Raw genomic sequence first — 14,434 nt, 5'->3', positions numbered from 1 at the left:
GTCTCTATGACTTGGAATCGATTCAGCAGTGGGTTTGGTTTGTGGCTAACTAAGCATTCTGAAATAGTTCTCCAAACCAATAAACCAAACCAATTGCTATTGAGTTGGTTCTGACACACAGTGACCCATGTGTACATAGAATGGAGCTGTGACTTTGCCAAGCCTTTTTTCTGGAGTATCTCTGGATGGGTTCAAATCACCGATGGTTCCTTCAGTTAGTAGTCGAATGCTTAACCAAATGTGCCACCCAGGGACTCCTACATTTCTCCCAATGGTGTCAATTCAACCAGTTGTCATCCTCCTTGTTATCTGCTTAGGATCTATAGCACACACCAAACCCTGACCTGTGGAGAACAGGATTTTCTACATAGAAATCAGTCTTGTTTTGCACTCCCCTGTTTACAATTTTTATTAAGACTTTGTCAAATAGGTACTACATGCAGAAACTACTAATTCAAGGGATGGCACTTAACAAAAACATTTTGTTTTTGTTTTTACAAAGAAAAAGCCTAAGATGCCAAATCTGACTTTTTAAAATTCAAAGCCATATGTGACCATAAATAATAAACCGCTTTCAATTCCACCATGGGGCTGACCATTCCAGTCAGTGAAGGGACATCAGGGGATCGCAAAAATGCTGGTTTCCAGATCTTTCCGATGGGAGAAGTGCTGCCTCGTGAAGATTTATTGTTTTTATCTTTGGATTTTTGCATTTGTAGGATTTTAAAAGGGTAGCAGTGTATCTTCCCAAATCTCTTTGGTTTAGAACAGAATGCAAAGTTGGAATTTCTAAGTCGGCTAATAGATTTGACTAGAGTTTTCTAGAGCTCCCTCCTTAGGGAAACTCTAGACTCTGGTGGCTCCCTGCAATTCTTGGTTTGTGAATGTAGCGCTCCAGTCTCTGCCTCTCTCTCCACCTGGCCTTCACTGTGTTTGTCTCTATATCCAAATAGTTGGCACTTAGAACCTGCAGGAGAAAAGGCCTACTGATCTGTTCCCATAAAGAAACCCTATGGGCCAGTTCTACTTTGTCCTAGAGGGTAACGATGATTCAACAGTACACAACAGCATACAACAACAACAATAGTAAAACTCCTCTCATAGGATTTAGGGTCCACCCCAACCAGGTATAACCTTACCTTAACTTGGTTATATCTGTAATAACTATTTCTAAAGAAAATCATATTCACAGGTGTTAGAACTTGAACAGATCTTTTGGGGGGGGGGGACAGTTCAACTCACTACAATTATCAATGGTGTCTATGGAAAAACAATTGGAAGCATAGGAAAGGTTGATCAGAACTGACAATCTACCTGGACTATCCATTAAATGTAGTATCCCACCTACAGTGGTGAGGTTGGCCCAGGATCGGGCAGTGTTTTGTTCTACTACGCATGAGGTCGCTATGGGTCGGTACCTACTCAATGGCACCTAACAACAACAACAACAACACCTACAGTGGAAGAAAGCGAATTTGAGAGTTGATTGGAAATGGAAACAGACAGGGATTAGTTGATTTCTTAGTTGTTTACAATTACCCACATTACCTCTGTTGTTCAGGGACATGTCCACAGTACGGATAGTTGGCCATTTCCTTGTTTGGCAAGTGTAGTTTTCCAGTAGACGAGCAAGTCTCCCATTACTAAGAAGTAGATCAATGACCCAGCACTTCATTTACAGCTGTACTTTTTCCTGAGACCCTGGATTCAGCCCCCATCCATCCCTGCACTGTTATTCTCTCTGATATTCTACCATCATCATCATCATCAGAGCCAGGAATTGTGCTCTAATTAAAGTCATAGAGGAATGGCCTTCATTCATTTATATGGTCATTGTAATGAACTCAGTATCTTCTGTCTGGGGGATCTAAGCAGAAGTGATATAGAAAAGATCATCTCTTGAATAAGAAGAGAAATCCTACCATGGATTTAGAGAAGTGGGTCGTCACCACCAAATAATAATTATGTACCTATTCTTATTTGTAATATCCTCATACCCACGGGGGTGGCTGCTGTTATCAGAAAAAGGGAACTGGCAAATGTCAGATAGAATGTGCAGAAACTAATGTCCTTTTCTTTTGCTGACAGTGTAAAATGGTACAGAAATAATGGAAGTCGAGTGATTCCTCAAAAAGTTAAAGAATAACCATAAAAAACAAAATCAGACCCATTGCTGTCAAATCTGTTCTGACTCATAGTGACCCTCTAGGACAGTAGTACTGCCCCCCAGAGATTCCAAGGCTAAAACCCTTTACAGAAGCAGGCTGCCACATCTTTCTCCCGTGCAGTGGCTTGTGTGTTCAAACCACATGCCTTCTGGTTAGTAGCTGAGTGCTTATCTTCTTGCCAGCAATTCCATGCCTCAGTATGTACCCAAAAGACTTAAAACCAGAAACTCAAACAGATAGGCATTTAACAGTGTTCATTGCAGTGCTAGTCACAATAGTTAAAGTGGAAACCACCCAAGCCCATCAGCAGATGGATGGATGAACAAAATGTGGCACATATATACAATGCAATGTTTTTAGCCATAAAGAGAAATGAAATTTGGATACCTGCTATGATATGAATGGAACTTTGAAAATATGCTGAATGAAATAAATCAAATGCAAAAGGACAAATCTGCTATGTCTGATATGATCCCACTTAAAAAAACTATTAAGAATAGGCAAATGCACAGAGACAAGGGTTTTTTTAGTGGTTACCAGGGCCTGGGGGGAGGAGAGAATGGGAGCAATTGCTGAAATGATACTGAGGATCTGTTAGAGGGTGATGTTAGAACATTTAGCAATGGATAATGTGATGGTTAAAGGAGCTCTGGTAGCATAGTGGTTACGAGTTGGGCTGCCAACTTCAAGGTCAGCAGTTCAAAACTACCAGCAGTTCCGCGGGAGAAAGCTGAGGCATTCTGCTCCCATAAAGATTTACAGCCTTGGAAACCCTGTGCAGGGTCACTGTGAGTCAGAACTGACTCCACAGTACTTAACAACAGCAATAATGTGATGGAAGCAGGACCTGGTGGATGTCAGTAACACCACTGAATCGTATACTTAAAATAGCTAGAATGGAAAACGTTTCGTAGAACGTTTTTTACCACAATAAAATGAAAATTAGAAAAAAACAATACCAGGAATGCCTTGAAGACTGGGGATTTTTCATTTTTAATCTCCACCAAAATCTCCAACTAAGTCTTTGTCATTGAACACCACTGGAGTCCTGGTATAGCTCTGCAGGATAAAGTACTGGATCGTAAGGTGGCTTTGAACTGCAAGGTGGGCAGTTCAAACTCACCAGCTGCTCCTCAGAAACCCTATACAGGGTCGCTATGAGTCGGAACTGACTCAACGGCACACAAGAACAACGGCCAACATTCGTGGAATGCTTTAAAGTTTACAAAATGTTTTTATATGCTTTGTGAACCACAATCTTTGTTTCACAGCTGTAAAATCTGAGAAAAGGATAGCATAAGTTATCTATGGTCCCATAGTGTGATCCCACAAGGAATCAAAGGGACTATTGTATTCAGATTTATGGTTTGTTTCTTTCTTTGTTTATTTAAATCACATTATAGTCACTTTATTAGGAGTTCAGAATAAAGCAAAAACACATGTGGATGGTGAGCTCAACGTCTTTGGTCAGCCATTTATTTTCCTGTTCTATGTATTTGATTGTGTTTGTGTCTGTCAACATTGAGAAGGGGGTGGGATTTGTAACTAGATTGACAGATAGATGATAGATAGATTGATTGATTTAGACACTTTCTACAACACTATCCTCTGAGTGTAACGTAATGTGTGTTATTATAGAAAATTTGGACAACAGGGAAATAACAAAGAAAATTTTTAAATCACCTTCAATTCCTGTTATGCTTTTTCATTTTAAGTTTAAAACCAACTATGAGAAGAGGAGTTTTAAAGTGCCTGTCCAGCCTAACGACACACTCATGGGCGCTGTGATAAACAACGTGTCAGAGGCCTTGGAAACGCTCACTCGGATCAGAGAGGAGCTGATCCCAGTTCCGGGGTCTGTGAATGGAGTCAACGCCCTGGGGCTCGTGGTCTTTTCCATGTGCTTTGGTTTTGTGATTGGAAACATGAAGGAGCAGGGGCAGGCCCTGAGAGAATTCTTTGACTCTCTTAATGAAGCCATCATGAGGCTGGTAGCCGTGATCATGTGGTATGTATTTCCATTTGCTCTCTATGCTATATAAACCAGTTGCTATCAAGCCGACTCAGACTCCTGGCAACCCCATGTATCCAGAGAGAACTTTAACTGATTTTGCAGAAGTAGATTTCCAAGTCTTTCTCCTAAGTCGCCTCCAGGTGGATTTGAATCTCCAACCTTTTGGTTAGCAGCTGCGCATATTACATGTTTACACCACCCAGGGACCCCATGTGTTATACTGTTGGTGGTGGTGTTAAGTGCTGTCAAGTTGGTTCCAACTCATAGCAACCCTGTATAAGGTTTCTGAGGAGTGGCTGGTGAGTTTGAACTGCTGACCTTGTGGTTCAAACGGACCTTGTGCTTATTCCACGGCACCACACCAGGACTCCTGTGTGCTATAAGCAAGATGCTTATTGCTAGCCACATGTGTTCTATATTGAGAAGATACTATATGGAGAACCAGTTGCTATGATCTTACTCTGGAAAACACACGAAAATCAATAAACAGTTTCCTAGCCTCTAGAGTTTTGAAAGAAGTCCAGCTAGAATACTGGACTATGAGCTGGGCAGCTAATGGCAAGGTCGGTCCTTTGAATCTACCAGATGCTCCACTGGAGAAAGATGAGGCTTTCTGCTCCCATAAAGACTTACAGCCTGGAAACCCTATACAGGGTCGCTATGAGTCGGAACCAATTCCACAGCACATCACCACCACCATCACCACCAGAGGTTTGAGCCTATATGAAAACCTACTTTAGTAAGCTTGCTTGCTTCTCTTTGAAAGGTATCCACTCCTTTACCCCTAGTGGTAAGATACTATTCCTCATTCCTCCATTTTAAATCCATGCAGTTATTCATTCAATAAACATTTAATGAGTGTCTACTGTGTCCCACAACTGAATCAATAAATATTGTCATAATAAACAGAAAAAATTGAAGCTGTCAAGAGTTTCAGTTTGCTTGGATCCATAATCAATGCCCATGGAAGCAAGCAGCAGTCAAGAAATCAAACAACATAGTGAGTGCATTGGGCAAATCCACTGCAAAAGACCTCTTTAAAGTGTTCAAGAGCAAACATGTCACTTTGAAGACTAAGGTATGCCTGGCCCAAACCATGGTATTTCCAATTGCCTTATATGCATGTGAAAACTAGACAATGAATAAGGAAAACCACAGAAGAGTTAACACATTTGAATGACGATGCTTGTGAGGAATATTGAAAGTACCATGGACTGCCAGAAGGACAAACAAATTTGTCACGGAAGAAGTACGGCCAGAATGCTCTATGGAAGCAAGAATGGTGAGTCTTTGTCTCAAGTACTTTGGACATGTTATTAGGAAAATCCAGGTCCTGGAAAAGGACATCATATTTGGTTAACTAGAAGACCAGTGAACAAGGTAAAGACTTACAATGAGTAGCTACAACAGTAGCATAAACAGAACAGCAATTGTGAGAATGGCACAAGACCAGGCTGTGTTTCATTCTGCTGTCAGAGCCAACTCAACAGCACAAAACAACTACATGCCAAGCATACAGCACCAGACCCTGGAGATTTGTTTGTTTTGTTAAGTGCTGTCGAGCTAGTTCTGACTCATAGTGACCCTATGTAGGGTTTCCGAGGAGCAGCTAGACGTGGCTGCCTAAAGCATAACAATTGGTCTTTATTTGCCTGGAGCAGTGGAGGAAGAAGAGACAGGAATAGAAAGAGGATATGGCCTGTGGGGTTAATTACTTCTATGAACAACTGCCATGTTTGTTATGAGACCGGAACTGGATGGTGTCTGGCTGCCATTACTGAACATTTGGATCAAATATTCTATAGAATAATCCTTATCAAAAGGGGGAGGTAGAGAATAGAATTTCAAATTTATACAGACACCAGACTTCCTGCAGCCATTGTTGTTGTTGTTGTTAAGTGCTGTGGAGTCGGTTGCGACCCATAGCGACCCCGTACAGGGTTTCCGAGGCTGTGAATCTTTATGGGAGCAGAAAGCCTCATCTTTCTCCCTCAGAGCGGCTGGTAGTTTCGAACTGCTGACCTTGAGGTTCACAGCCCGATTTGTAACCACTACGCTACCAGAGCTCCTTTCTTCCTGCAGCCATAGAGGCTCATTAATCTATGAAACTATGGCCGTGAGATAGTTCTTTAAACCTGAAACAGAAAATAGTTCCTTAAGCCTTCTTATAGCTAAACAGTAGTTAGCTTGGTGGTGGTGGTGAGGTGCCGTGGAGTCGGTTTCGATTCATGGTGATCCTGTATAGCGTTTCAGAGGCTATAGATCTTTACAGGAGCCGAAAGCTTCATCTTTCTCCTGCGGAACTGCTAGTTTTGAACTGCTGACCTTGGGATTATCAGCCCGACTCATAACCACTATGCTACCAGAGCTCCTTAAGTAAAAATATGTCTGCCTTAAGCATTATGCTCTTTTATGAAGTATCTATATGAGATCAAACTGACAAAAGCAACTCAAAAGATTCTCGAGGAACTTCAGGGCACAGTAAGTTTATGTTGATGAGGAAGAAACAGCTCAGAAAAGGAGGCCGAGAATGTTGAACCCAAAGAATGTAATCAGTATCACTGAATTGAACATACGGAAACTGTTGAATTAGTGTTGGTTTTTGCTGTATATATATTCTGAACACTTTTTTTTTAATGCTACCTGATTTTGCACCATCACCATGATCGGTTATGGATTGGACTGTTATGAACCCTAGGGATTTCATAGACATGTGTTCAGAAGTTTCAGGCCATCCCAGTCTGAAAGCTTCACTGAGACTTGTTCAGCAACACAAAAGCTTCCAAGGACAGGCGGGTGTGGTTGTGCACAAGCTTCACTGGCTTGGAACCAAACCTGTGTTTCCCACGTGGAGGCAAGAATTCTACCAGTGAGCTACCAAGTGCCATTGAATCAGTTCTGACTCATAGTGACCCTGTATAGGGTTTCTGAGGAGCAGCTGGTGAGTTTGAACTGCTGACCTTGTGGTCCAGTGCTGATCTTACGGCACCACACCAGGACTCCACAGAGGCCCTAGGCCATCGGAAAAACCATCTCCTTCCTATTCCCCTTCAGCCCTAAGGAAGAAAGAAACAGCAATTCAGCTGCAAGCCTAAAAGAACTTGAGGGAAGTATGATAGAATGCCAAGCCACACTTTATAACAAAACTTCCCTTAATAAAGTTGAAACCAAGAGACAAAGTAAAAAACTTAATTCAAAGAGAAACATGAACCTTGAAAAAGTACATTTTCCCCAGCAATGAGCCTCCCTTGATGGCAGTAGGCCTTGGGTGAGCTTGCTTTTCTTTTATCCAGTATTTTTAATCCAAACTCCTCCTTGGCACCTGAGGCAAGAAAGCATCCATTTTTTTTTAAAGAAAGGCGCTCACTCTCCAACATGATTAAAAATACCTTTTGTCTTTATGGTCACCAAAGCTCAGAGAAGTCCATTTTTCAGGAGTTTATACGAGATGAATATGAATTTAGGCACAAAGACTGGACAGATTGTGGTCTCCACAGGAGCCCCCAACTGGAAGTCTCCACTGAAGTCCTGGCACAGCTGAAAGTGGACATTTATCTTCATATTATTAAAATGCCTCCACCTTTCACCTCTGTTATGAAAGAAGCCCATTCAAAGCCACTGAATGAACCTCACATGTAGCTTCTCTAGCGGTACAGTCGCCTGCACATTCAACATTGATTTAATGCATTTCTGAAAACAGGTACTCCTATAATTTCCTGGCTGTGTTTTTAAGGGGCTTTTTTTAAAAGAAACATTGTATTTTTCCATTTAAAGGACGTCCTACAGTGTTCTCAGCAGGCCCTTTTCCTTCGGAGTGGTTAGTTTCTCTGTTTTTAGTAATATGAATTTGATTGCAGTTTACTGAATATATCAGGCAAAAGAAGTTGAAAGTGGGGTAAGGGGTCCTCCAAACAGAAGAGACTATTTCAATATGTGCAAATCATTTTGTATCTCAGTTGTTCATTCTTGGTTGCATTGACAAGGGGAAGTTCACCAATGGCTATAGCGGTGAGTAATAATTTCTCAATCAGGGCACTTATAACTCTGATTGTAGCAGTCCATACATGTACACTAAATTAACTTTAATAACTCTGAATTTATTTCATGGTTACTTATAACTTACTGCAGGTCAAATTCACTCTTCATTTGCACAATACAGTAAAATTTCATCTGAAATTTATTGTTGTTGTTAAGTGCCATCGAATTGGTTCTGACTCATAGCAACCCTGTATAGGGTTTCTGAAGCTGTGAATCTTTGCAGGATCAGAAAGCCTCCCCTTTCTCCCACAGAGTAGCTGGTGGGCTCGAACTTCTGGCCTTGTGGTTTGCAGTCCAGTGTTTATCCTGCAGAGCCACCATGCTCCATTTGCTTAAGTGCAATGGTTGGTTAGAATAAAATTAAGTTCTATTGCAAGTGCTGCGTGGATATGGAAAAGGCCATCAAAGTGGTCCATGAAGAAGAGAGCTGACTGTCAATCTAGAACTCTGAGATGACATTGATTACTTTAACTGGGGAGTCCGGCTCCGATGTGAGAAATGCTTCTAAAAGTCTGGCTGTTGATTCTCCGGGCTTTGGCACTTCAGGGGAGCAGGAGGCTGAGCCAATGATGACATCTGAGGACCAGAACAATGACCCAGGTGTGATGAAAGGACAGCTAATAGGAGAAGAAAAAAATATAGACATTATCTGTCTCTGCCTTTTGTCATAGATTTAGGGGGAAAAAATAACAATCCTATCTTGAGAAAACTGTGAGTGAAGTAGAATACCTGATTCACCAGTAACCAGGGGAAATTTGCATTAAAAAAACAAACAAACAAACAAAAACAATCCACAGCATTTGGAAGTCCTAATAGTATTGTGGGGGCCATGGTGGTTCCGTGGTAGAGTTCTTACTTTCCATACAAGACACCCACATTCAATTCCTGACGAATACACCTCATGCATCTGTCAGTAGAGGCTGTGTGTTGTTAGGAGGCTGACCAGGTGTCAGTGAAACTTCCAGACTAAGACTAGGAAGAAACACCTGGCTATCTACTTCCCAATGAAAGCCCTATGAATCACAACCGTCTGATCTGCAACCGATCTTGGGAGGGATGGCATAGTACCATCCATTGTGTATGGGGCCCCCATGAGCAAGAGAGGGGGGCAATTAACAGCAATAGTATCCTGAGCAGAAAAGCTTGAAAATCAGCTATACTTTTATCTTATCATTTGCTATCAGATGTATAACTTGTTGGAAACCAGACTCCCAATTGTGTCCTGTGTTTGCTTCTACATAGGTATGCCCCTCTTGGTATCCTCTTCCTGATTGCAGGGAAAATTGTGGAGATGGAAGACATGGGAGTGATTGGGGGGCAGCTCGCCATGTACACGGTGACAGTCATTGTGGGCTTACTCATTCACGCAGTCATTGTTCTGCCTCTACTCTACTTCCTGGTGACTCGTAAAAACCCCTGGGTCTTTATCGCAGGCTTACTCCAAGCCCTCATCACAGCCCTGGGGACCTCTTCCAGGTATGTGTGCAGGTTACCCGGAACTTTACTTTGAATCACAGCCTTCTGGTTACAGATACTGTCTTAGTTATCTAATGTTGCAATTAGAGAAATACCATAAGTGGATGTCTTTAACAACCAGAAATTTATTCTTTCACAGTTTAAGAGGCTAGAAGCTCAAATTCAAAATGCTAGCTCTTGGGGAAGGTCTTTGTCTCTTTTCAGCATGTGTGGGCCCAGCATTCCTTGGAGATCTGCATACATCTTGGCATCAGTCTTCCCCTGGGTCTAGGACCCCAGTTGCTTCACACTGCAGGGACCCCAGGTCCAAAGAATGACTCCACTTGCTGCTCTTTTATTTTGGTGGGAGCTCTGCCCACTCCTCTCTCCTTTTTTATCTCAGAAGAGATTGACTCATGATGTAACCTAATGCTGTAGATGGCATCTGGCCTCATTAGCATCCTAGACTTGAGGATTTACAATACATAGGATAATTACATCAGATCACATCACGGGGGAGTGCATCATATGAGATCTCATCGTAGTGGTGATGCTACATTGTAACTGCTAACCACTGACACTCTTGATCAAGCCAAGTTGACACAGAAACCTTAACTATCACAGGAACCAAATACCAAACCAAGATGCTGTTAAGTCGGGTCTGACTCCTGGTGACCCATGTGCATCAGATTAGATATGGCTGGTTTTTAAGAAGCAGATCACCAGGTCTTTCTTCCTAAGAGTCTCTGAGTGGATTGAACTGCTAACCTTTCAGTTAGCAGCCAAGTCTGTTAACTGTTTGCACCACTTGGGGACTCCAGAGGGGAGCACTGTGTCTTGGGTGTTAACCTTTCAGGTATATGATGTTGTTTAGACCCACTGAGGACCTAGGGGAATGACTAGCTATCTGCTCATTTGAGGGGACAAAGCTATGCTTTCCTGCACTTTTCCGTTTGCAATTTGTCTGACTTGGCACATGCTGTTGTGACGGGTAATAATCACAAGTTCTTTCTACAGAGGAACCCAACAGAAGGAGGAGAGCTGCCAGTTGACCCCATGGGGGAAACACTGTTCCTGACCCTGCTTCCCTCTTTCTCTAAGTGCTCACTCGGCTCCCTGTCAGTTCAGTCATGGGGGAGGAAGGACATCTGTGTCCCACAGACCATACACATCAGCTGACATTCCCTGTCCCCCTGTTCTCAGCTCTGCCACCCTGCCCATCACCTTCAAGTGCCTGGAGGAGAACATTGGCGTCGACAAACGCGTCACCAGATTTGTGCTTCCCGTGGGGGCCACCATTAACATGGATGGTACTGCTCTCTATGAGGCCTTGGCTGCCATTTTCATCGCTCAAGTGAACAACTTCGACCTGAACTTTGGACAGATTATTACAATCAGGTATGCAGTGAAAGTGTTACACAACATTATCAGTTCTACACATTTTCTTAAGATTGTCTTTCAAAGACAAGATGGTGATGGGGGATTGGTGCCGTGCAGAAACTGATTGAGAAGGGGCTTTCACATAACAAGAGGCTGGGGCTTATGGGGAACAGTTTTGGTATTGATAATTTAGATAGTTTTTTAAAGCTTTTGTTATTATTATAGATAGGCACACTCATTAAAAACAAAATCCTAATCACATAGAAGTGTAGGAAGCAACAAATAAAACTTGCCTGCCTCATCCCTTTTCACTTAAGTTTGTTGTGTAGAAACTATTTTCTTTTTTTCCTCACTTTTTAAAAAGTCAATGGAAATGTACACTTTGCCATTGATTGATTTATCAATATACCATCTACAAATGTATCTGACTCATTCTTTGTAAAAGGTGTAAAAAATGGAATCTAGATAGTTGTCTTTTTTAAGAAGTCAAATCCAAACAACTCCCTGTTAGGTTATACTGAGTTTTTTAAAAGTATTAGAATGCCTTAGCTTGTATTAATAGTATTAGAAAATAAAATTATACTTGAAAAACAGGATTCACTTGTTCTCTTGGGTTACTTTTGAGATGAGAAGCCATACTGTCAAAATAGGTTGAGAATTTGATTTCTATGAAGATTTTTTTTTTTAATTGCTATATTTGACGTGTCTTAGCTCAACGACGTACAAGAAGAAGTGAAAAATCATTTTCCCTCCCATGCCTTCCCCATCTCTTCATTTTCTTCCCCAGAGGTAGGAAGTGACTCTTGCTGGTTTCTTTTCTATCCTTACAGAACTAGTCCTTACACAGTCTTGTGTGTATGTGAACATAATCCACCCTTTTATGTTTACTGACAGTTAAAACGCACACTATACCAGTAAGTATAAAAGCACGCTCCAGATTAGACCCTAATATATGATCAGACCCTAATATAATATTGTAGAAAACAGTCAGATTTTTTAAATTTAATTCCACAACCTCTTATTATGAAAATTATCCCATGTATATAGAAATATAAAATAAAATTGCAACAAGTATCCCCCACCTAGATCCAGCAATTGCTCACACTTTGCCATTGTTCTTCTCCTGCCCGTCTGTCTGTTTCTCTCCAGTGCCTTTTGCTGTCCCTCAGTGTGAGGGTACACATGTGGGTTTTCATCTGTCCAGCGTTCAGTGTGCATCTCCTAAGAATAAGAATACCCTTCTGTATAACCTCACGAGTAAGAACTTAAAATGCTTCCCAAATTTCCCTTTCTTGTATATTGTTGAGTCAGTTCCAACTCCTAGTAACTCTGTATAGGGTTTCCAAGGCTGTAAATTTTTAGGAGAGCCGAAAGTCTCATCTTTCTCCAGAAATTTCCCTATTTATCCCAAAAATGTCTCAAAGCCTTTTTTTTTTTTTTGCCTTCCCAGACCAAGCTCAAATCCAGACTTGTGCTTTGAGTTTGGTTGATATATATATTTAACAAACCACCAGTTGCCTTCAAGTCAACTGCAACTCCTCTGGACTACTTAGGGTTTTTAATAGCTGATTTTTGCCCCAGAAGATCACCAGGCCTTTCTTCCAAGGTGCCTAAGGATCGACTTGAATTTCCAACATTTCAGTTGTCAGTCTTACCTGTTTGTACCACCAAGAAACACTTCTTTAGTCTCTTTTCATCTCTATCAGTACCCCACCTTTTTCATTTATATAAATGTTGTTTCAAAATATGTTCTTCTATGAATATATGTTTAGTATATACCTTTATGCCAATTTACAACTAAATGCAGTGTGTGTCATAATAATAATATATATTATTCTGGGGAAATGATAATGGTTGTAGGATATAAAGAAGATTAGGCTGATGCTGGCCAAGGTGACTGGTCTAGGGGTCTGGTAGCCCCAGATCCTGTCCAGCTAAACTGAGGGGTGGGAGATCAGGATCTCAGCTCACCTATGAGGGGCCTTCAAAAAGTCTGTGGGAAAATCCCATTATCTTTGCGTTCCAGTTTTCCACGAACTTTTTGAAGCCTCCTCGTATTCTTGGGCACACTTTGGATCACTGGTTAAAAAGTTCTTAGTAATGAAAAAGGTCCAAATCCATATAACAGAGCCAAAAACAATAACAATGCCAATGGCTTAAACAAGATAGAGTTGCATTTCTCTGTCGTTCACCGGAGCTCTGTTCTACAAAGCCCCCAGGACTGGTGGATGTTCCACGGAGGAAGGTTCTATGTCCTCGGGACTCTTACTTTCATCCAGGTGGTCCAGAAGGGCTCACCACCTCCTCCAAATGCTAGACAATAGGAAAAAGGAAAAAGCTCAGGCTGCAAGTTGTTCAGTCACTTCCAATGATTTCTCTTTGCTGGTGTTCTTGTTGTCATCGTCATTGTTGTGGGCTGGTAAGTCAATCCCAACTCATAGTGAACCTACAGGGCAGCATATAACTGCCACCATAGAATTTTCTAGGCTGTAAGGGACTGTGAAGCTTGACCTCCAGCATAAAGATGCTAAAGCAAATGGAAGAAATGAAGAGATAAAAGAGCTGAACAGAAAATTTCAAAGGGCAGCTCTAGAAGATAAAGTCAAGTATTATAATGTAATGTGAAAAGACCTGAGTTAGAAAATCAAAAGGGAAGTACAGGCTCAGCATTTCTCAAGCTAAAAAAACTGACAGAGAAAAAAATCAAGCTTCAAACTGCAACACTGAAGAATTCTACTCCTGGTGTGGTGCTGTGGGTTAATGCCTTGAACTGCAAGGTTGGTTTGATCCACAAGCTCACAGCCGCTCCTTGGAATCCTATTCAGTGTCTCTATGAGTCAAAGCCAACTCGATGACACTTAACAACAACAACAACAATGGGCAAAGTATTGAATGACTCAGAAAACATCAAAATAAGATGGAAGGAATACACAGAGTCACTGTGGCAAAAAGAAATGGTCGGTGTTCAACCATTTCAAGAGGTAGCATATGACCAAGAGCTAATGGTACTGAAGGAAGAAGTCCAGGGTGCACTGAAGGCATTGGCAAAAAATTGACAGAATGCAAACTGATGGAATACAAACTGATGCACCACTGGAGGCGTTCACTTACCTATGTCAAGAAATTTGGAAGACAGCTACCTGGCCAACTAATTGGAAGAGATCCATAGTCATGCCCATTCCAGAGAGAGGTGACCCAACAGAATGTGGAAAACATCAGGCAATATCATTAATATCACATACAAGTAAAATTTTGCAAAAGATGCCACAGTACATTGACAGGGAATTGCCAGAGGTGCAAGTTGTAGTCAGACAAGGAAGTAAGATGAGGGTTATCATTGCTGACACCAGATGGATCTTGGCTGAAAGCAGAAAGATGT

At 41.5% G+C, this 14,434-nt stretch overlaps 1 protein-coding gene across 2 annotated transcripts in view; it reads left to right on the top strand.

Annotated features, from left to right (window-relative positions):
- SLC1A3 (solute carrier family 1 (glial high affinity glutamate transporter), member 3) overlaps positions 1-14,434 on the top strand; it is a 138,073-nt gene that overhangs the window by 118,144 nt on the left and 5,495 nt on the right. For both annotated transcript variants that reach the window (XM_006876544.1, XM_006876545.1), the window contains exons 5-7: positions 3,884-4,176; positions 9,463-9,696; positions 10,879-11,073. In XM_006876544.1, the coding sequence (XP_006876606.1) occupies positions 3,884-4,176; positions 9,463-9,696; positions 10,879-11,073 (722 nt within the window). The remainder of the gene's footprint in view (positions 1-3,883; positions 4,177-9,462; positions 9,697-10,878; positions 11,074-14,434) is intronic.

Source organism: Chrysochloris asiatica, unplaced genomic scaffold (assembly GCF_000296735.1).
Source record: "Chrysochloris asiatica unplaced genomic scaffold, ChrAsi1.0 scaffold00390, whole genome shotgun sequence".
Classification (NCBI taxonomy): domain Eukaryota; kingdom Metazoa; phylum Chordata; class Mammalia; order Afrosoricida; family Chrysochloridae; genus Chrysochloris; species Chrysochloris asiatica.
Note: the sequence above shows the minus strand (reverse complement) of the source record. Positions and strands in the feature narration are given on the sequence as shown.